The following is a 16,813-nucleotide window of genomic DNA, read 5'->3' as shown; positions in this document are numbered from 1 at the left end:
CAACATAAGATGGGGGTCCGCGGCCAAATACATATCATTTTGGGTGTCCTTCACCTTGAGAAGGACCCTCGAGAAGCAAAGATTTGAGTCACAAATGTTCGCTTAAAAAAAATACATATATTCAAAGATTTGCACACTTTCAAGATTTTTCAAAAATAGCAGATCTACAAGCTCATAGCGTGCTATGAGCTTGTATACAGTATCTGCTATTTTTGAATAGCCAAAGACATCAAAAAATTACACAGATGCGTTCCCGGATTGAATGGGTTAATCCATCCCTGTGTTCAAGGCTGTGTACGTATGCTCTGGTCCATGACCTGCATGACATGTTGTAATGTGTGCCAGGAAGAGGGCCTTTCATCTGACCTTTCACGAGTGACAACATGGATAAGCATAATGACGCCCTGGTAGAGCGCTTCAAGGGGACGGGCCTGCAGTGTTGATTTTGACAGCAAATTTTGATTTATTTTTAGTCATATTTTAGCCATCTGAAATGTTTTAGTTTTTGTCTAGTTTTAGTCGACGATAAGATTATAGTCGACTAAATCTACAGTTGATTTAGTCGACTAAAACGTATTTTGGCGGTGCCGTGATGGCGTCGTAATGGCTGATTTTACACTTGGTTGCATGCTGAAAATAGCCGATCTACAAGCTCACAACGCGTCGCGTTGTGAGCTTGTAGATCTGCTATTTTCAGAGCGCAACACCCGAGCACAGCCAAACATAAAATGACTTGTCTTTTAGTTGTACTGGATCTCTTCTCCACTCGTCCCTCACTAACATTTTAGTCTAGTTTTTATTTGTTGATAAAATTGTCAATATATTTAGTCTCAGTTTTAGTCATCGTTGCTTAGTTTTTATTTAGTTTTTATTTAGTTTTCGTCAGTGAAAAAAGGTAGTCGACGAAAAATTTTCGTCATAGTTTTAGTCGACGAAATCAACACTGCGTGCCTGTCAGCTGAACGTGTTGCGGTGATGGATTCAGTCGGTGAATGACCCGCTGCCACCACCGCCCACATTGCTGTGATTGGAAATAAATCACGATATGGTCGCGAAAAAAGCCATTTCAGCTAGTCTTTAACACCAGCTCCTAGTACCGGTATATATTATATCATTATTAGGAGTAGTTGTCTCTGGTTGGAAGGGTACGGGTAACTTTCCTAATCATTTCATGGATACTATAATCGACTAAAGCAAATAGTATCTGCCTATTTGCCATGTACAATTGCCTTGTGTGTGACACCTGCAATGTACTGTAGCACTTTGTATCACTAATATAGTGACATTCACTGTCATACCTGATTTTGGAATATTTCTTCATGTTTATGTAACTTCCATTTATTTTGCGGTAGCAAACACCACACTAAACCCCCCCCCCCCCCCCCACACACACACACACACGCACAAAAAAACTGTCAATGTCATCCCTTGATTCCCCTTGAGGAACAGGTTGTTTGTGAGCTACAGCAGCTGGAGAATTACCAGAGCAAGTAGAGAATGATGCAATCTCTCAGCTTTCATTGCTAAAACTGGGTGGGAACAGTTAGAGAGTAAAAAAAAAAAAAAGCACTTCAGGACCAATCCAAAGGTTTTAGGATGGTCCTTCATATTGAGGTGGTGAGCTTATTGGTTTCTAAATCAGTGGGCGTAGCTTTGTGTTCTCGCGGTGTTCTTGCAACTACTGTACCTTCCGTGGGTAAACAGTGGCTCAACAGGTGCAATGTTGGAAAATAATTAACTTTCAGGTCCAATGAGACGATTGAGTCACATGTTTCAAAACATTCATTAACAAGGACACAAGGGTGCCATATTTACTACTGTAGCTAGCTAGGTCTGTTGTACAGTATCATAATACAGAGTACAGTACAGACAAATAACAATACATCAAAATGGTTAATACAAAATACCCTAAAAGAGTGGTCTTTTCAGGCCAAGGACCCCCTATAGCTTTTTTTTGTACTTGGTCTGCTCTTTTCCCCCTCTACACCTATACCTCTTTGCCAAAAATAGCCGATCTACAAGCGCACAACGCCTTGATCTGCTATTTTTGGCTAAAGTTCTCCTCAGAAAAGGGATGCTATAGGGTTAAGTGGTTGATGTAAAAAAAATATCATATCACACAAAGATTTGGCGGCCCCCCTGTAGTAACTCTGAGAACCCCCTAGGGGTCCCGGACCCCCTGTTGAAGACCCCTGCCCTAAAATACCCTAAACTACAGTACTGTAATGACTGGTGGGTTTCAGATGAGAAGGATTAGTTTTGATGACCAGCTATACCGGTTACAGCGCGTTAGCGTTGTGGTTCTCAAAGGTTTTAATTTCACCCCCAGTTGAACCCACAGTTATGCATTAGGCCATGCATGGACACCCATTTTTGATACAAGATTATATCACTGGGTGAGACCCCAATCTACACTGTAAAATCTTCTGTGTTAATCTAACTCAGTGTCCCATTCATCCACTCTCGGAGTTTACAGACCTGTAAGGGTCCTTTCAATTCAATTCAATTCAATTCAATTTTATTAAAGTGTCAAATCACAACAAGTTGTCTCAAGACACTTTACATGTAGAGAAGAGACCCGACATCCCACCCTGAGCAAGCAATTTTGCGACAGTGGCAACGAAAAACTCTGGTTGTCCCCAGACCCGGAGTTGAGAAACAGTGAGGTATGGGCTACCCAGTACGGTAGCGTTAGACCTGAGAGCTGGTCACCATCTGAATAATGGCACAGCTTCACATAATTCAAAAGGATGTTAATATTGACGGCCAGAGTTAAAACATCGTCTATGCTGCCCTTACCTAGCCTGACTCTACCAGATGGAAGAAGCTTGCGTCACATTTGTTTCACAGGAAGTCAATACCGCCCCCATCTGGCGGAGTCAGGTTACCCCTTGCCAGCGATTTCCAAGTTTTTTCACTAACCTGTGAAAAATCATAGAATATTATCCTTCACAACGATCAACCCGCTGATCACTTTAAAAGACGTAGGGGGGTCTTGTAGATTCGGAGAAAAAATCTGTGCCGCCGCGATGGTCCATTCCATAGTTGTGGGCAGTCGTCGTTTTGCCCCAAAACAACAGAAAGCAGAGAAAAGGCTTTTTCTTTTCAGTTTTTTCGCGATCACATGGTTTTACTGGAAACCACTGAAAACACCAAAAGACGTCAAAGACGTCAATGGTAGTTAATGAAATGAAAGGTTATTTCAATAAATGCACAAATATTCAGTATCCTGATTTGTTGTGAAGAGCTGAGTTATAAGGAAGTACGAGAAGTGTCGCAACTAACCTGAGTTAACCTGAACTAACCTGAGTTATTCAACTCTGTCAAATAGTCTTCATGGTATTAGTACTAGGACATGACATCAATATATCAAGTGTTTATTAATGATTAATAATGAAATTGTGCCTATCTGAGAGGGAGGGGTTTCAGGAGAAGCAGCATTGATTGATTTAAGATAGCTCTCTTGTTCCATTCGGGTTGAGGTTGAATGTAATAACCCCATTGTGGCACATGCAGGGCCGTATTAATATAGTTCCCAGGGCTAGGTCACATCACAGGTTACAGGTGGCAATGGTCACATACTCAATCAAAGCCATGCCCATGGTAAGAGATAATTATATCCCCTGCCCGGACCACATCAGCGACTGATTACATTCACAGGCCATCTGAGTGATTGATTGAATATTTTATTGAGACATTTTTTTTAAAGTACAGCAGAAAACACGAGTTAAAAAGACACCAAATGGATGAGACACAAATATGCCAACAGCTTGTTTCCATTGTGGTCCATTACACAGTCAACACTAAAACAACTGGACAATACAAGAGTGCAGACAACGATACAAAATGGTTGGTAGTGTTGTGAAAGGGTACGTTTAACAAAAATGATTTTTCTCTTACATACTGTACCTGTAGTACTTTGGTGCTATTTTTTAGATCTATGTATATAGGTCTGAAATCACCAAACTTAAGGGAGTATGATCCACTTTTCCACCAACTTTTCTTTATGATAGATAACACATGTTTGTGTCTCTGACTGGATTATACATTTTCAGTTTAATCTATAAAATTCTACTATTTATAAACAATCAAATATATGTTTATAAACTTATTGTGATAAAATACACACAGATTTGTGATTGAATTTCTCCTTCTATGTCTTGGTGGTGCCTCGACCAATGATAGACTTCTTAGTGTTTCTTTCAGGTTTCAAAAGCATTATATAACACTTTGGTCCAAACAATGCCACCAACACACCAGAACTAGATGCTAAAATAGCAAACACCTCCACTACATCTGCATATTTGCCTGGAGAGCTGATATATGCTGGGACGAAAGCTATCCACACAGCACAGAAGATCAACATGCTGAAAGTGATTAACTTGGCTTCATTGAAGTTGTTTGGAAGATTCCTTGCCATGAATGCTAGGATGAAGCTGAGGAGGGCCAGTAAACCAATATAACCTAACAACACTCCAAAACCAACTGTTGAGCCTACAGCACACTCATAGACTATCTTATCAATGTGGTATTGTGTGTTTTTATAAGGAGCAGGTGAGGCAGACACAAGCCAGGCTGTGCAGATAGATGCCTGGATTAAAGTAAGAATCAGAACTGTTCCTCTCTGCTGCATGGCACCGAACCACTTCATAATGTCTGCACCCCCAGGCTTGGAGGCCTTGAACACAGCCAACACCACCATAGTCTTTACCAGGATACATGAGACACACAGCACAAAGCTGATCCCAAATGCTGCATGCCTCATTTGGCAAGTCCAGAGCCTGGGACGGCCAATGAACAGAAGTGAGCACAAGAAACAGAGTTTGAGAGACAGCAAAAGTTGGTAGCTGAGTTCTGAGTTGTTGGCTCGTACCATGGGTGTGTTTCGGTAATAGATGAAGACCCCCAGGACAGTGGCACAGGTAAGTGTGCCTAGCAGTGAGATAGTTGTTAAAGAAATACCCAGGGCCTCATTGTAGGAGAGGAACTCCACGCTCTTAGGGACACAGTGGTCACGCTGGGGACTGGACCAGAAGTCCTCTGGACAACTGGTGCACCCTGTAGAGTCTAACAAAGAGGGCAAGATTAAAGGGACAGATAAGTAGCGGATCATTCTAAAGATAATCTACAATACATTGCTACATAATGTAAACCCACCAGTCTCATTGCTGATCTCTCCCTCAGAGCAAGCAATGCAGTCAAAGCAGCAGACTGGTTCTCCTTTCCTTCTGGCCACACGGGTTCCAGGGGAACAGCTCTCACTGCACACTGACCGAGGAGGCTACAGAGGAAAGTAACAATGAATGATCATTTTCAGTCCAAACTAACTTACATTCATAAATATCATTAACTCGACATTAACTATTTTAGAAAGCAAAGTGACCTTTGTGAATTCAAAGTTCCAGAAGATTCTGTCTTCATCAAGGATGAGTTCTTCACCTGCGGAGGTAGATTTCTTGACCACACCCACATTGTGAACCTTTGCACTTCCATCAGGGAGCCACACCCAGTTCATGATATCCCCGATTGGTAAAACATCCCCATTCTCATCAAATGATACATCATCACCAAATGATGTGGTGAAATTGACCTTTTCCAAGTAATACAAAAGCTAGAAATGGTGAGTACAATTATGAAGATGAAGATACTTGAGGGAAAAAAAACTACTTTATGCAATATGCACAATAGTCACATTGAGATGGACTGTTGTTGTATTAACTACACCCTTGTATTATTTATAACACAATCCCAGCCATCTATTCCTGAGGGAAGGGGGTGGGGGTACTTGAGCTCAATTTAGATTGAGCTCAAGATGGGTCTTAGCGGCGTCATCCCAAAACCTATACCACTTGTGCAATGATGTGCTGTGATTGCCCAATACGCTTGTGCAAGGACGCGCTGTGATTGGCCAGTAGACACTTTGAGTGGCAGTTGGGGCAAACACTCTCACCAAAACATGATTTACTATTCTGTCCCTATCGGTACATAACTCGAACGGTGCTGAGTCAGCCCAAGCAAAATTCGCAACGTTCGGCACGGCAACTCGCTCGCTTTAGCTCGCTTTAGCTTCGCAAGGTTTGGCACGGTAACTCGCTTGCTTTAGCTCACTCGTGGTGCCTCACGTGGCTCAAGTTCTGTTGAGACGGGGTGTCTCCTTCGCATTCAAAAACTATGCTATTTTGCCCGTAGTTGTTGTAGGCAAAGGCACTTCCGTGCTGGCCACAGAAGGGGGGCGTGGTTATAGCACAAGTTGTATAGGCTTTAGTACAGTATGTCGCGTCTTCTTGGCATGATTTATTTTCTTTTTACAGTCAATGAACAGGGGCTGCAACTAGTCCTCACTTTCTCTCTAGTCCTCACTTTCTCCTTTCTCCTCAAGGCCAGCCAATGAGGGCTCGCCAATGGCTTCCCATGCCCTCTCAGAATATGGGATCTACACAACCCCCAGTAAGTGAAATCTGACACCGCTGTGCTCTAATGTGTGTCCACTGTGCGTCCCTCTTTTTTTTGGTACACCCCCCGCCCACTCACGGCCCAAACACAAACATCTAACACACACACAGACACATTTTCATAATGCTTAATTATAGAACTTCAGCTGATAGGAAGTAAATGTAACTGAAGACATTGCGAAAAAAAATATTAATCATAATGCGGCAACCTGTAATGACATTTTATGTCAGATCTTGTTTTCTTAAGATTCATGAAAGGTCAATCTTGAATCTTTTTTTGCTTCAAAAAGGGACTTCAGAATTGAATGCACTGGAAAACTACAACTGACAAATGTCATTAGAAAAAAGGGGGGTATTACGTTTTGTCAGCATGAAAAACATGTTATTCTGTGTTCCAGCATGCATGTACCTCAACATATTAAGTGTCCCCCCAAAAGGCTTCTTTGTAACTGTGTTTCTGCTCCAAACACTGATAAAAATGTGCTAACACTATTAAAAAAAGCTTATTCTTTTCATCATACCTTGTTCATTTTTCATGTAATTTACCAGTCACATTTAAATATGTATTATTATTATTCTAAATTAGAATACAACTAGAAACGTTAAGAGACTAAACTGAATTCATATCGCACCTGCCATGGCTGTATTGTCTGCAAAGTGGCACAGCTGTGCCCAATGAAAGGCCCTCTTCCTGGCACACACTGCAGCATGTCATGGAGGGCATGGGCCAGAGCATACACAGCCTTGTATATATTATACTCTGGCCTGAGGTCAGACACATCCAAAAGGGTAGTTTCTGATGTCCCTAGGTCCTCTTGTCCAGTACACACCTCTCCACCAGCATCCACCCACTCTGACGGAACGGGTGCAAATTTACACTGAAATGTGTGCTCCCAAAACTGCCTCACCTGAAGAAACACAATGAAGACTTAAAGGGCTATTCTCTTTCAAACACTTCTGCAGTCATTTTAACATCTACGCTGGATTTTGTGTGCATCCCATCCCATTGATTCAATATTTTGTTCGTATTTTCTTATTTTTCAAATAAATTATAAAATAAAATGTAAAAAGTTATTGAAAAAACACAGCCCCCTCGTGCATTATATGGACAATATCAATCATCACCAGTGCTACCAGGGACATGTGTTTTCAATGAGTCCTAAGGCCAGACCGCACCAATGCAACTAGTCGCAACTCCTTGCAACAAAACAGTTCTAAGGCCAGTCCACACCATTGCAACTCCTTGCAACTGCCATTGGGGATAATGGTTGCAAGCAGTTGCAAGTAGCTGCATGTTGCAAGGAGTTGCATTGGTGTGGACTGACCTGAACATGGTTAAGATGAGGTGTGTCTGATCAAATGAATGTCAAACATCTAAATATTGAATCAAACAGCTTAAAAAACTGTCCGTGGTGCACACAAGAGCCACTGTAGACGATAAAATTTGAATTACCCCATACAAGTGTGTTTGTGTTATGCCTTTAAGCATAAATAAAACAACTCGTGAATATTTATAAACAAAATGTCATTTAGAAATTGCAGTTAAAATACTAAATTAAACAAAAGACTCACTATGGAGTGTTCATGTGTGTTGTCAGGATCATTGTGAGGATGTATTTTTAACATGAAGTCCTTGAATCCTGGTATCTCTCCACGATGGATGGCAACCCCTAGGGTGCTTAACAGGTACGGCATGTAGCGAGGAGTGTGGAAATTAGTATATGTCGTCCAACCCGCAGCCGATAACCACTGCAGACCTGTCACTTTCTGTCTTACCACCTGTTGATTGTGTGGAAATACACAAAACACACACACCCACACACAAACACACACACACACACACTTTTTTTGTCAAAAACCTCCTAACTCCACTTGAGCTGTATCTGGGTAAAGTGATGATAATACTAGAAAAAGTGCTCCTCGGAGCACAGGTCTCCGCCAGGTCAGGTAAGTTATTGTGGCCTCCTGGTGGCGCTATAATAGGCCAATGTGAAAAGGGTGGAATTTCTTCCTCGGCCTAGTGGGAATGTGCGTGCAAATTTTCACGGAAATCGCACGCCGCGTTCATGATTTCAGACATTTTGTTCAAAACGGACCAATCCTGCAAACTTTGGAAGTCAACCTTAGTCAATCAGGATGGAATATGAAATATGGGACAGATGCGTCTTGATCACATGACTATAGAGATACTGTGTACCGATTTGTGTGATGTTTGGATAAAATCTGAAGGATTAATATCCAAAAATGTATTTGACATAAGTCGGCCTCCTGGTGGCGCTGTAAAAAGCAGATGTGAAAAATGCAGTGCAGATGTTTTTCCTTGGCCTCTAGGGAGTAGGCGTGCAAAGTTTCACGCAGATCGGTGCAGTTATAGTTAAAAATGCAAATCGGCCTGTTATAGCGCCACCATGAGGCTGATGTGAAAAGTTTTAAGTGCCATTTCTTCCTCGGCCTAGTGGGAATGTGCGTGTGCAATTTTATGCAAATGGCAAGCTGCGTTCATGATTTGAGGCAGATTGTTCAAAACGGACCAATCCTGCAAACTTTGGATGGTAACCTTAGCCAATGAGGATGGAATATGGGAAATCGGACAGATCAGGGTTGATCACATGACTATAGAGATACTGTGTACCGATTTGCATGAGGTTTGGTTAAAAACTGTAGGAGTAATGGGAAAAAAAGGGTTTTGCACAAATTGGCCTCCTGGTGGCGCTATAACAGGCCCATGTGAAAAATTTGAGGCAGAGGTTCTGAATTGGCATCCAGGGAGTGTGTGTGCACAGTTTCGCAGCGACCGGGCCAACGGTGCCGGAGATTTGGTGCTAACACACAGACAGGACACACGGACGGACGGACGGACGGACGGACGGACACACGGACGGACGGACAGGGGCGAAAACATACTCTCTCGCCATGCCTTTCGGCCTGGCGGAGACAATAAGGACACATTCAAGTATCTGGCGATGTATAAAGTCACCGTACTGACTTTGATGAGGCAGTATTATGTTGTTCCAAAAACATTTTTTTTTTTGTATATGTATGTACAGTATGATATATGAGGGGATGCATTTCCTTCAATGTAACTTATTTCAGATTCCTTATAACTATTTCATATATAATAATTATTAGCAAAAGAAGTTTCACATCTTAATGTGACTCTCCTGGTTAAATAAAGGTTACATACATTTCAAATCCCATATAAAACAAACCTCCTCCATGATGTTAATCATATAGGTTCCATATGCAAATGCAATGACCACACGGGCTGTGGATTGCTTCATAACAGTGACAATCCTGTCCAGTTTGTCCAGGTCATTGTCCCAGGGCAGGGCCTCTGAATAAGACACACAACCCAAACCAGACCGGGCCAGGTCGGGCAGGAAGGTTCGGCCAGCATTGCGGCCATAAGCATCGTCACTAAACAGCAATCCTACCCAGGTCCATCCAAACCGCATCATAAGCAAGAGCATCATTCGCACCTAAAGAACCACAATCTGATCAGAAAATAATCATACTCTTTCTGTATATTCCCTATTCTCACAACAAAATGGAGCGTGCGCCAATTTTTTTTTAGAAATCGCCCACTTCTATACATGTAAACCTGTTATGAGACAATAAAAGTGCTTCTGATTCAGATTTAAAAAAAAATCTCCACAAACAGTGGTGGAAAGAAAGTAACATTTGCTCAAGTACTGTACTCAAGTACATTTTGAAGTACTGTTACCTTTTTTCTCCATCATTTATACAAGTTACTGTGCAGATTCATATTATTATTACACACCACACATTACTCACTTAAGCCCTGTTTTATACTTCAGATATTCAAAAACAGAGCTGCTATTTTTGAAAAAGTCTGACAAAATGTAAAACATAAAACAGTGAGCCATTCATAATGAGTGTGGAACTGTGACTGTTTACCTGAAAGTCATTATTTGGGATTGTTCTAAAGAAGGACGGGAACTGATTCAGGTCACTCAGAGTAGAGGAACCAGCATAGTGACTTATCTGAAAAAAGGCATAAAACATCTGTTCTGGGATATACAATTAGTGTTTTTGATCATTTCCCCTGCAAGCAGCACATTGAGCTGAGGGGGGAGGAAGAAAAAAAGAAGAAAAGTAAAGATTAATGATGCTGCATTGTCTTTTATCTTCAAACCGGGCAGGCATTGCCGTTTTGAATCACATTTCAGAAACCACTTGGAGCACAATGTGCTCTTTTAACACAATCCCTAACCCTTAACACAAAAGACCGGGAACCATTATTTTATACTTTGGCTATTCAAAAATAGCAGATATACAAGCTTATAGCGCGGCAGGCGGCACGAGTGCCGCGCTATAAGCTTGTAGATCTGCTATTTTTGAAAAATCGTGTTTTCTTTTTCTTCAAATCTTTGAATATATATTTATTTTTAAGTGATTCTTTTTTACTCTTATCTTTGCTTCTGGGGGTCCCTGGAACAGGATATTTTGAGTTGGCGGCCAAATACATATCATTTTGGGGGTCCTTGACATGAAAAAGGTTTGAGAACCACTGATTATAGCAACATACGTTTTTTAAAAAAAAGTGTTAGGATTTAGAAAACATTTGTAGAATCCCCAGAAGCAAAGATTTGAGTTACACATCTTCGCTTAAATATATATATTCAAAGATTTGCATACATTTTCACGATTTTTCAAAAAATAGCAGATCTACAAGCTCATAGCTTGTTGCTATTGTTGAATAGCCAAATAAATCAAAAAATGACAAAAAGAGACACTGTCAAGGATTCCTACTCTCAGGTCTGGACAAAGAGTCATACTGTACTTGTATAACAGATTCATTGTGATCCGACCTTTTGAAAGCCTACTTCACACTCCATTCAAAATCTACCCTCTCTGCTCACATGCTCTCCCTGCAAGTAAAGACGTTCTGTGTCTTTCAAGCTGTAAAAAAAACTCAATACATTATTTATCACATTTTACATTTGTAAATAACAAAATAATCCAAATTAAGCATAAAATATATCATGGTAAAAGGGCATTCAAGTAGGAAACTTACCATGGGTACTCTGTATAAACCTAATATTCTAGAGAGAGCAATAGCACTTGATGAGGTTCCAGGACCCACAATTCCCAGCACTGGAGGAGACCCAACACAGCCCTCATCCAATTGAAAGTGCTCCTCTCTCCCACTGACCAATGACATGGCTCCGCGGAATTCAACTTCAGCCGTCAAACAGGTATCATAGAGAATATATCCCAGAGTCACATTGGGCAGTAAGCTGGGGTTTCTGTTGATTTCAGTTATGGCATAAGCCTGGGCCTGGGCCTGCCTGAACCCTCGAATGTAAACACTATACACACAATCAAACTGTAACCTTGCATATTTATCTTTGTAGAAATATACAACATTAACTAATCTTTTGTTATGATCTATGCAAGTTACCCATTCTCTAAATTTGCTAATATAGCATCAACATCAGTTTAACAAACTTTAATCCTATTCTTGATCGGCTATTCAAAAATAGCCGATCTACAACTTGTAAATCGGACACAAAAATTTAATATCTAGATAGATTGGGGGAAAAATTTATAATTTTGAAACAAAATGACAAAAATGGTCTCTCATGGTGGTCCCTGGCACAAAATCTTTTCAGATGGGATTCCACGGCCAAACGCAATTTGAGAATCACTGTGACTGGGCTATTGTATTTGTGCTACTCACCTAGAGCAAGTGAACTCGTGTGGCTTGGAGGTGAAAGACAGCTCAGGATAGACAGAGGAGAAATGGATCTCAAACAAACCACCCAGAATGACGTCCCCAGCCTTGTACATTCTGTTCAGCTTAAACTGTGCCTGTATCTGACATGAAGAGGAAGGTGAGGAAGACAAAGGAGAGAATAAAGAGAACAACATCAAGTACATGAAAAGCAGGTGTGTGTCTAGACAAGCCCTCATGACTGTCCTTCCCGTCTAACCCCCTCTCCCAAATCCTTTGTCCATTTGCTACATTTTATACACAGTGCTATGCCATCCATTCTGCCACCTTATGCCATTACGTAATCTGTCACACCGCCCATCTGGGCAGAGGCACAAGGGGCAGGGCTTTTGAACCTTTTGAATTTCAAAAGCCCCCTAACCCTGACCCTGATGCATTAGGCCACAGACCCCCATTTGATACCATTTTTCATCAATCTACAATGGATAACCTGCTTTTCTTTTAGTTTCTAGTTTTTTGTACTGTTGCTACCAAAAAAAGTACCCCCCCCCAGACATTATCAAAAATAGTGATAATAGCAGGCTCACAATGCATCAATTTAGTATTAGTCTCTCAAGCCAAACAACTCTTCTATAATCTATGAATGCTACAGAGTCTGTAACTACGCCTCCTGAAAACTGCAAACAGTTATTTTTCAAATGTAATCTTGAATGTCCATTTCTGATAAGCAGCAAGCTTGATAGGCATCAACTAATTAGTTTTACAGTAAGAATTAGTTATGCCACTACAGACGAAACAGAAGTGGGGGGAGGCCAGACATTGCATTCATAGCAAACTAGAAGTTCGGGCCGCGAACGTCTAGCGTGACGCGCCGTCCACTTTGCATCGCAGATCCACCTTACAGCCACCTCACAGTGTGAGAGAGAGTATTGTGTGAAAGTAGGGCAAAGTCGCTTAGGATTTTCAGACATGGCAACGCTGTGGTGAAAAGTAAGGCAAATGCGCGTATAATCAGAGGACATGGCAACGCTGAGTGTCCTGTGCTCCCCTCTTTCCGTGGACCCCTTGGAGTCTTGGGACACCTGCAAAACATTGTGGAGCCCTTCGGACCCCCGCGAAACATAGCGGAGCCCGCGAGACCCTTGGGGGTTCCCTGGAGACCCTTGGGGGTCCCTGGAGACCTAAAGACACGGCGAAGGGAAATGGAAAACTGTAAAGCCACAGCCACGCATGCAAGAGGTTGCACATGAACTCTTCAGCCGCACTGAGGCGCTCCGACACAAACACTCTGACGCTCCCCTAAATCCACAGCAGGGTTTGAAAATACCCACTTAACGAACGGGTGACGTGCATCACCGTTCCAATGACCAAAACTCCACTTCGGGATTTCGCAAAGACCCACAAAAGCGTTCAGTAGTCGTGTGTGTGTGTGTGTGTGTGTGTGTGTGTGTGTGTGTGTGTGTGTGTGTGTGTGTGTGTGTGTGTGTGTGTGTGTGTGTGTGTGTGTGAGAATGGAGCACAGCGTTGGCTCGCGGTGTTTCGGTTTCGCTCGGCGGTGGTCGGTGCTGACGCTAGGGAACAACATGGTCGACCCGTAATGTTGTGAGTTTGTGCTGGCCGCGATTAATTATGCTCCGAGGAGGCAAATGTGTGGTGAGCAATGAAAAGTAGCCTACGCCACCCTTAAATTAATTGCGCGCGTTGTGGCTTGAGTTGTTAGTGACATGTGATATGTTGTTGTTGTGTTTAGTGCGAAACAATGAGATGGGAAAATGATGACGGGACTTCTCTCCAATGTAATATAGGATGGCAGAAGCATTTGAAAATAATCTGAGCCAAAAGTCTGTCTCTCTCGACTAATTCAGGATAAGGCCCATCTATCCAGGAAAATTGAGGTGCACCCAATAGAGGTAGCAGAGAGAGTCTACATGAAAGCTATGGCCAGGGGCCTCCTCACCCATTAATCCACCCCTGTGTACAAGACTGTGTACGCATATGATCTGGTCCATGACCTGCATGACATGTTGCAACGTGTGCCAGGAAGAGGGCCTTTCATTGGGCACAGCTGTGTCAGTTTGCAGACAATGCAGCCATGGTAGGTGGCATATGAATTTATTGTTTAAGTAACCAAACACTAATTTATGAAGCGCTTTTCTAAGTACACAAAGAACCTTTGCATGGGGGGGAGGAGAAAACAACAAAGAAAAACTACTTTATTAGGGATAGAAACATTAAGAAAAGGCTTAGACTAAGGAATAAAATCAATCAAAACAGTGGAGTGATGAGAAAGGGGGGTGTGGAGTTAGCAGGGGAAAGCCATATTGAAGAGGTGGGTTTTGAGGGTGGGGGTTTCTCTGAGAGTATTGGGGAGTGCATTCCACAGGGTTTGGGGCAGCAAAAGCAAAAGCTCTATCGCCGCAGGTACGGTACGTGGTCCCATGGGGACCTAAAGGAGGTTTGTGTCACCAGACCTGACGTCTGTGTTGCCTCCATAAGTCCCCCTGATCGATGACATCGTTTTCTCATGGATAAAACATGGATAAGCAGTGCTTATCCATGTTGACCATTGACCATGACCATTATGGACTCAGCAGAACGACAGCTTTTTCAGCAGAAGGTACAGGAGTTCGACTCTGCTGTGAATAGCCTCATCTCTTCACTTCCCAGCCAGCATGCTGAGCTGCTGGGGAGGATTTCAATCCTGCAGCAATGGTTCGGTGAGAGGCCATGGGTGAGCCACTTCATTCCTCACCTCGATGTGGTCCGGAAGAGGCTGGATGGCTTTCGGCTGTCCAGTTCTAGTCCCACTGCTTCCCAGCCTGCCAGTGACCAGCCCATGCCCCAGTCGGTTAGACTCGGGTTTGTGGGCCTCCAGCCTTCATCTGCCTGCTCTGATCCCGACCAGCTGAAGCCCCCGATGGTGAGCCTGATGGCCTACTTCTGTAGCAGGGCCCAAATCCCGGTCTATGCTCCTGAGCCAGCCCTAGATCCTTACCTGGGCACCCGCTTGGCTCGGGGAGGACCTCGTAGTGCCACCAGACGGGGAAACCTCTCCGTGGGTCACCAGGTTACCATACCCATCCGGAAGTCGGCCGTGCCGACTTCACCGTTTGCCTGGGTGGCTCCGCCCATCTGGTCGTCCTCCAGACCCTCCTCCCAAGCAGTGGTACCGACCTCGCCGATCTGCTGTGTGGCTGGTCTTGTCTGGTCGTCATGCTGCTGGTTCTCCTGGGTGGTTCCAACTGCCTGGACGTCCTCCAGACCTGCCCCACCCTTTGGTTCTACCGGGTGCCACATGCACTGTCCCAGTCCAGCCACCAGGCCTTCCGCCTGCGGTCCTTGTCCCCAGACCCCTTTTCTCTGGTCCTTTGCCCCAGTCTCCCTCCTCTAGACTCCCCCCACCCACCCCGCTCAGCGTTCCAAGTCTAAGTGGTGGGACGTCTGGAATCCGTCCCTTGATGGGGAGGTACTGTCACGGTCCGCTCCTCAGCCCTTGGACTTTGTCTGTGTTTATCACTTTTGGACTTTTACTTTGTATTCCTGTTCTGTTTTGGTCTTTTAGTTCTGTGTAGGTTGTTGCCTTGGTGTTCTGTGTTTTATTGTGTAGTATTGTTCCTAGTGTTTCCTGTCTGCTTGGTTATCCGTACCTGTCTTGTCTAACCAGTCCTGTGATTCCCAGTGTTTCCACCTGCGTCCCCTTAGTCCCCTAGCCTATCCCAATGTTGATTGTCTGTTGTGTTCATCTGTGTCTAGTTAGTCCTTGTCTATATGTATGCCCCTGTGTGTTTGGTCCCTTGTCAGTTCGTCGTCGTATTTGATGTGGTTACTTCTGTCCCAGTGTGTTTTCCAAGTCTTTTTTAATTCTAGTTTATACTAAGTCCTAGTATTCTAGTGTAAGTCCATGAGTCCTGTTGTTTTCCCACTGTGGAGTTTTTGTTAACCTGTATCTGTCGTTCTGCATTTGAGTCCTACACCTCCTGAACCTCATCGTGACAGTTGTTGCAAATATCAAGTGTTTATTAATGATTAATAATGAAATTGTGCCTATCTGAGGGGGAGGGGTTTCAGGAGAAGCAGCATTGATTGATTTACGATAGCTCTCTTGTTCCATTCGGGTTGAGGTTGAAATTATTCTTATAATAACCCCATTGTGGCACATGCAGGGCCGTATTAATATAGTTCCCAGGGCTAGGTCACATCACAGGTTACAGGTGGCAATGGTCACATACTCAATCAAAGCCATGCCCATGGTAAGAAATAATGATATTCCCTGCCCGGACCACATCGGCGACTGCTTACATACACAGGCCATCTGAGTGATTGATTGAATATTTTATTGAGACATTTGTTAAAGTACAAAAGACACCAAATGGATAAGACGCAAATATGCCAACGGCTTGTTTCCATTGTGGTCCATTACACATTCAACACTCAAAAACTGGACAATACAAAAGACAACGATACAAAATAAAAATGTCAAAATATACATTTAGATCTGAATGTTCTGCAGGTTAGACTTGCATGACATTCAATGAATGGTAGGTTCTATTTGTCATATTTCTATTAGAGCAGCAAAGTACGGCTAGGAGTTTCAAACAGGTGTTGTGAAAGGGTACGTTTGACAATTTTAACCCTATATATAATTGCCCATTATTCCAAAGCC

The 16,813-nt window shown here is 43.0% G+C and overlaps 1 protein-coding gene across 1 annotated transcript; it reads right to left on the bottom strand.

Moving 5' to 3' along the window:
* Positions 1-4,153: 4,153 nt before the first annotated feature.
* LOC308083678 (extracellular calcium-sensing receptor-like) lies at positions 4,154-14,643 on the bottom strand (the record flags this gene model as incomplete). Its single annotated transcript, XM_080425993.1, has 9 exons — positions 4,154-5,067; positions 5,158-5,281; positions 5,384-5,611; positions 7,085-7,360; positions 8,025-8,231; positions 9,662-9,931; positions 11,629-11,764; positions 12,157-12,293; positions 14,581-14,643. The coding sequence occupies 9 exons, from the start codon at positions 14,641-14,643 to the stop codon at positions 4,154-4,156; spliced, it is 2,355 nt and encodes a 784-aa protein (XP_080282119.1).
* Positions 14,644-16,813: the final 2,170 nt, after the last annotated feature.

This window comes from Gymnoscopelus braueri, assembly GCF_963280865.1.
Source record: "Gymnoscopelus braueri genome assembly, chromosome: 4".
In the NCBI taxonomy this organism is placed as follows: Eukaryota; Metazoa; Chordata; class Actinopteri; order Myctophiformes; family Myctophidae; genus Gymnoscopelus; species Gymnoscopelus braueri.
Note: the sequence above shows the minus strand (reverse complement) of the source record. Positions and strands in the feature narration are given on the sequence as shown.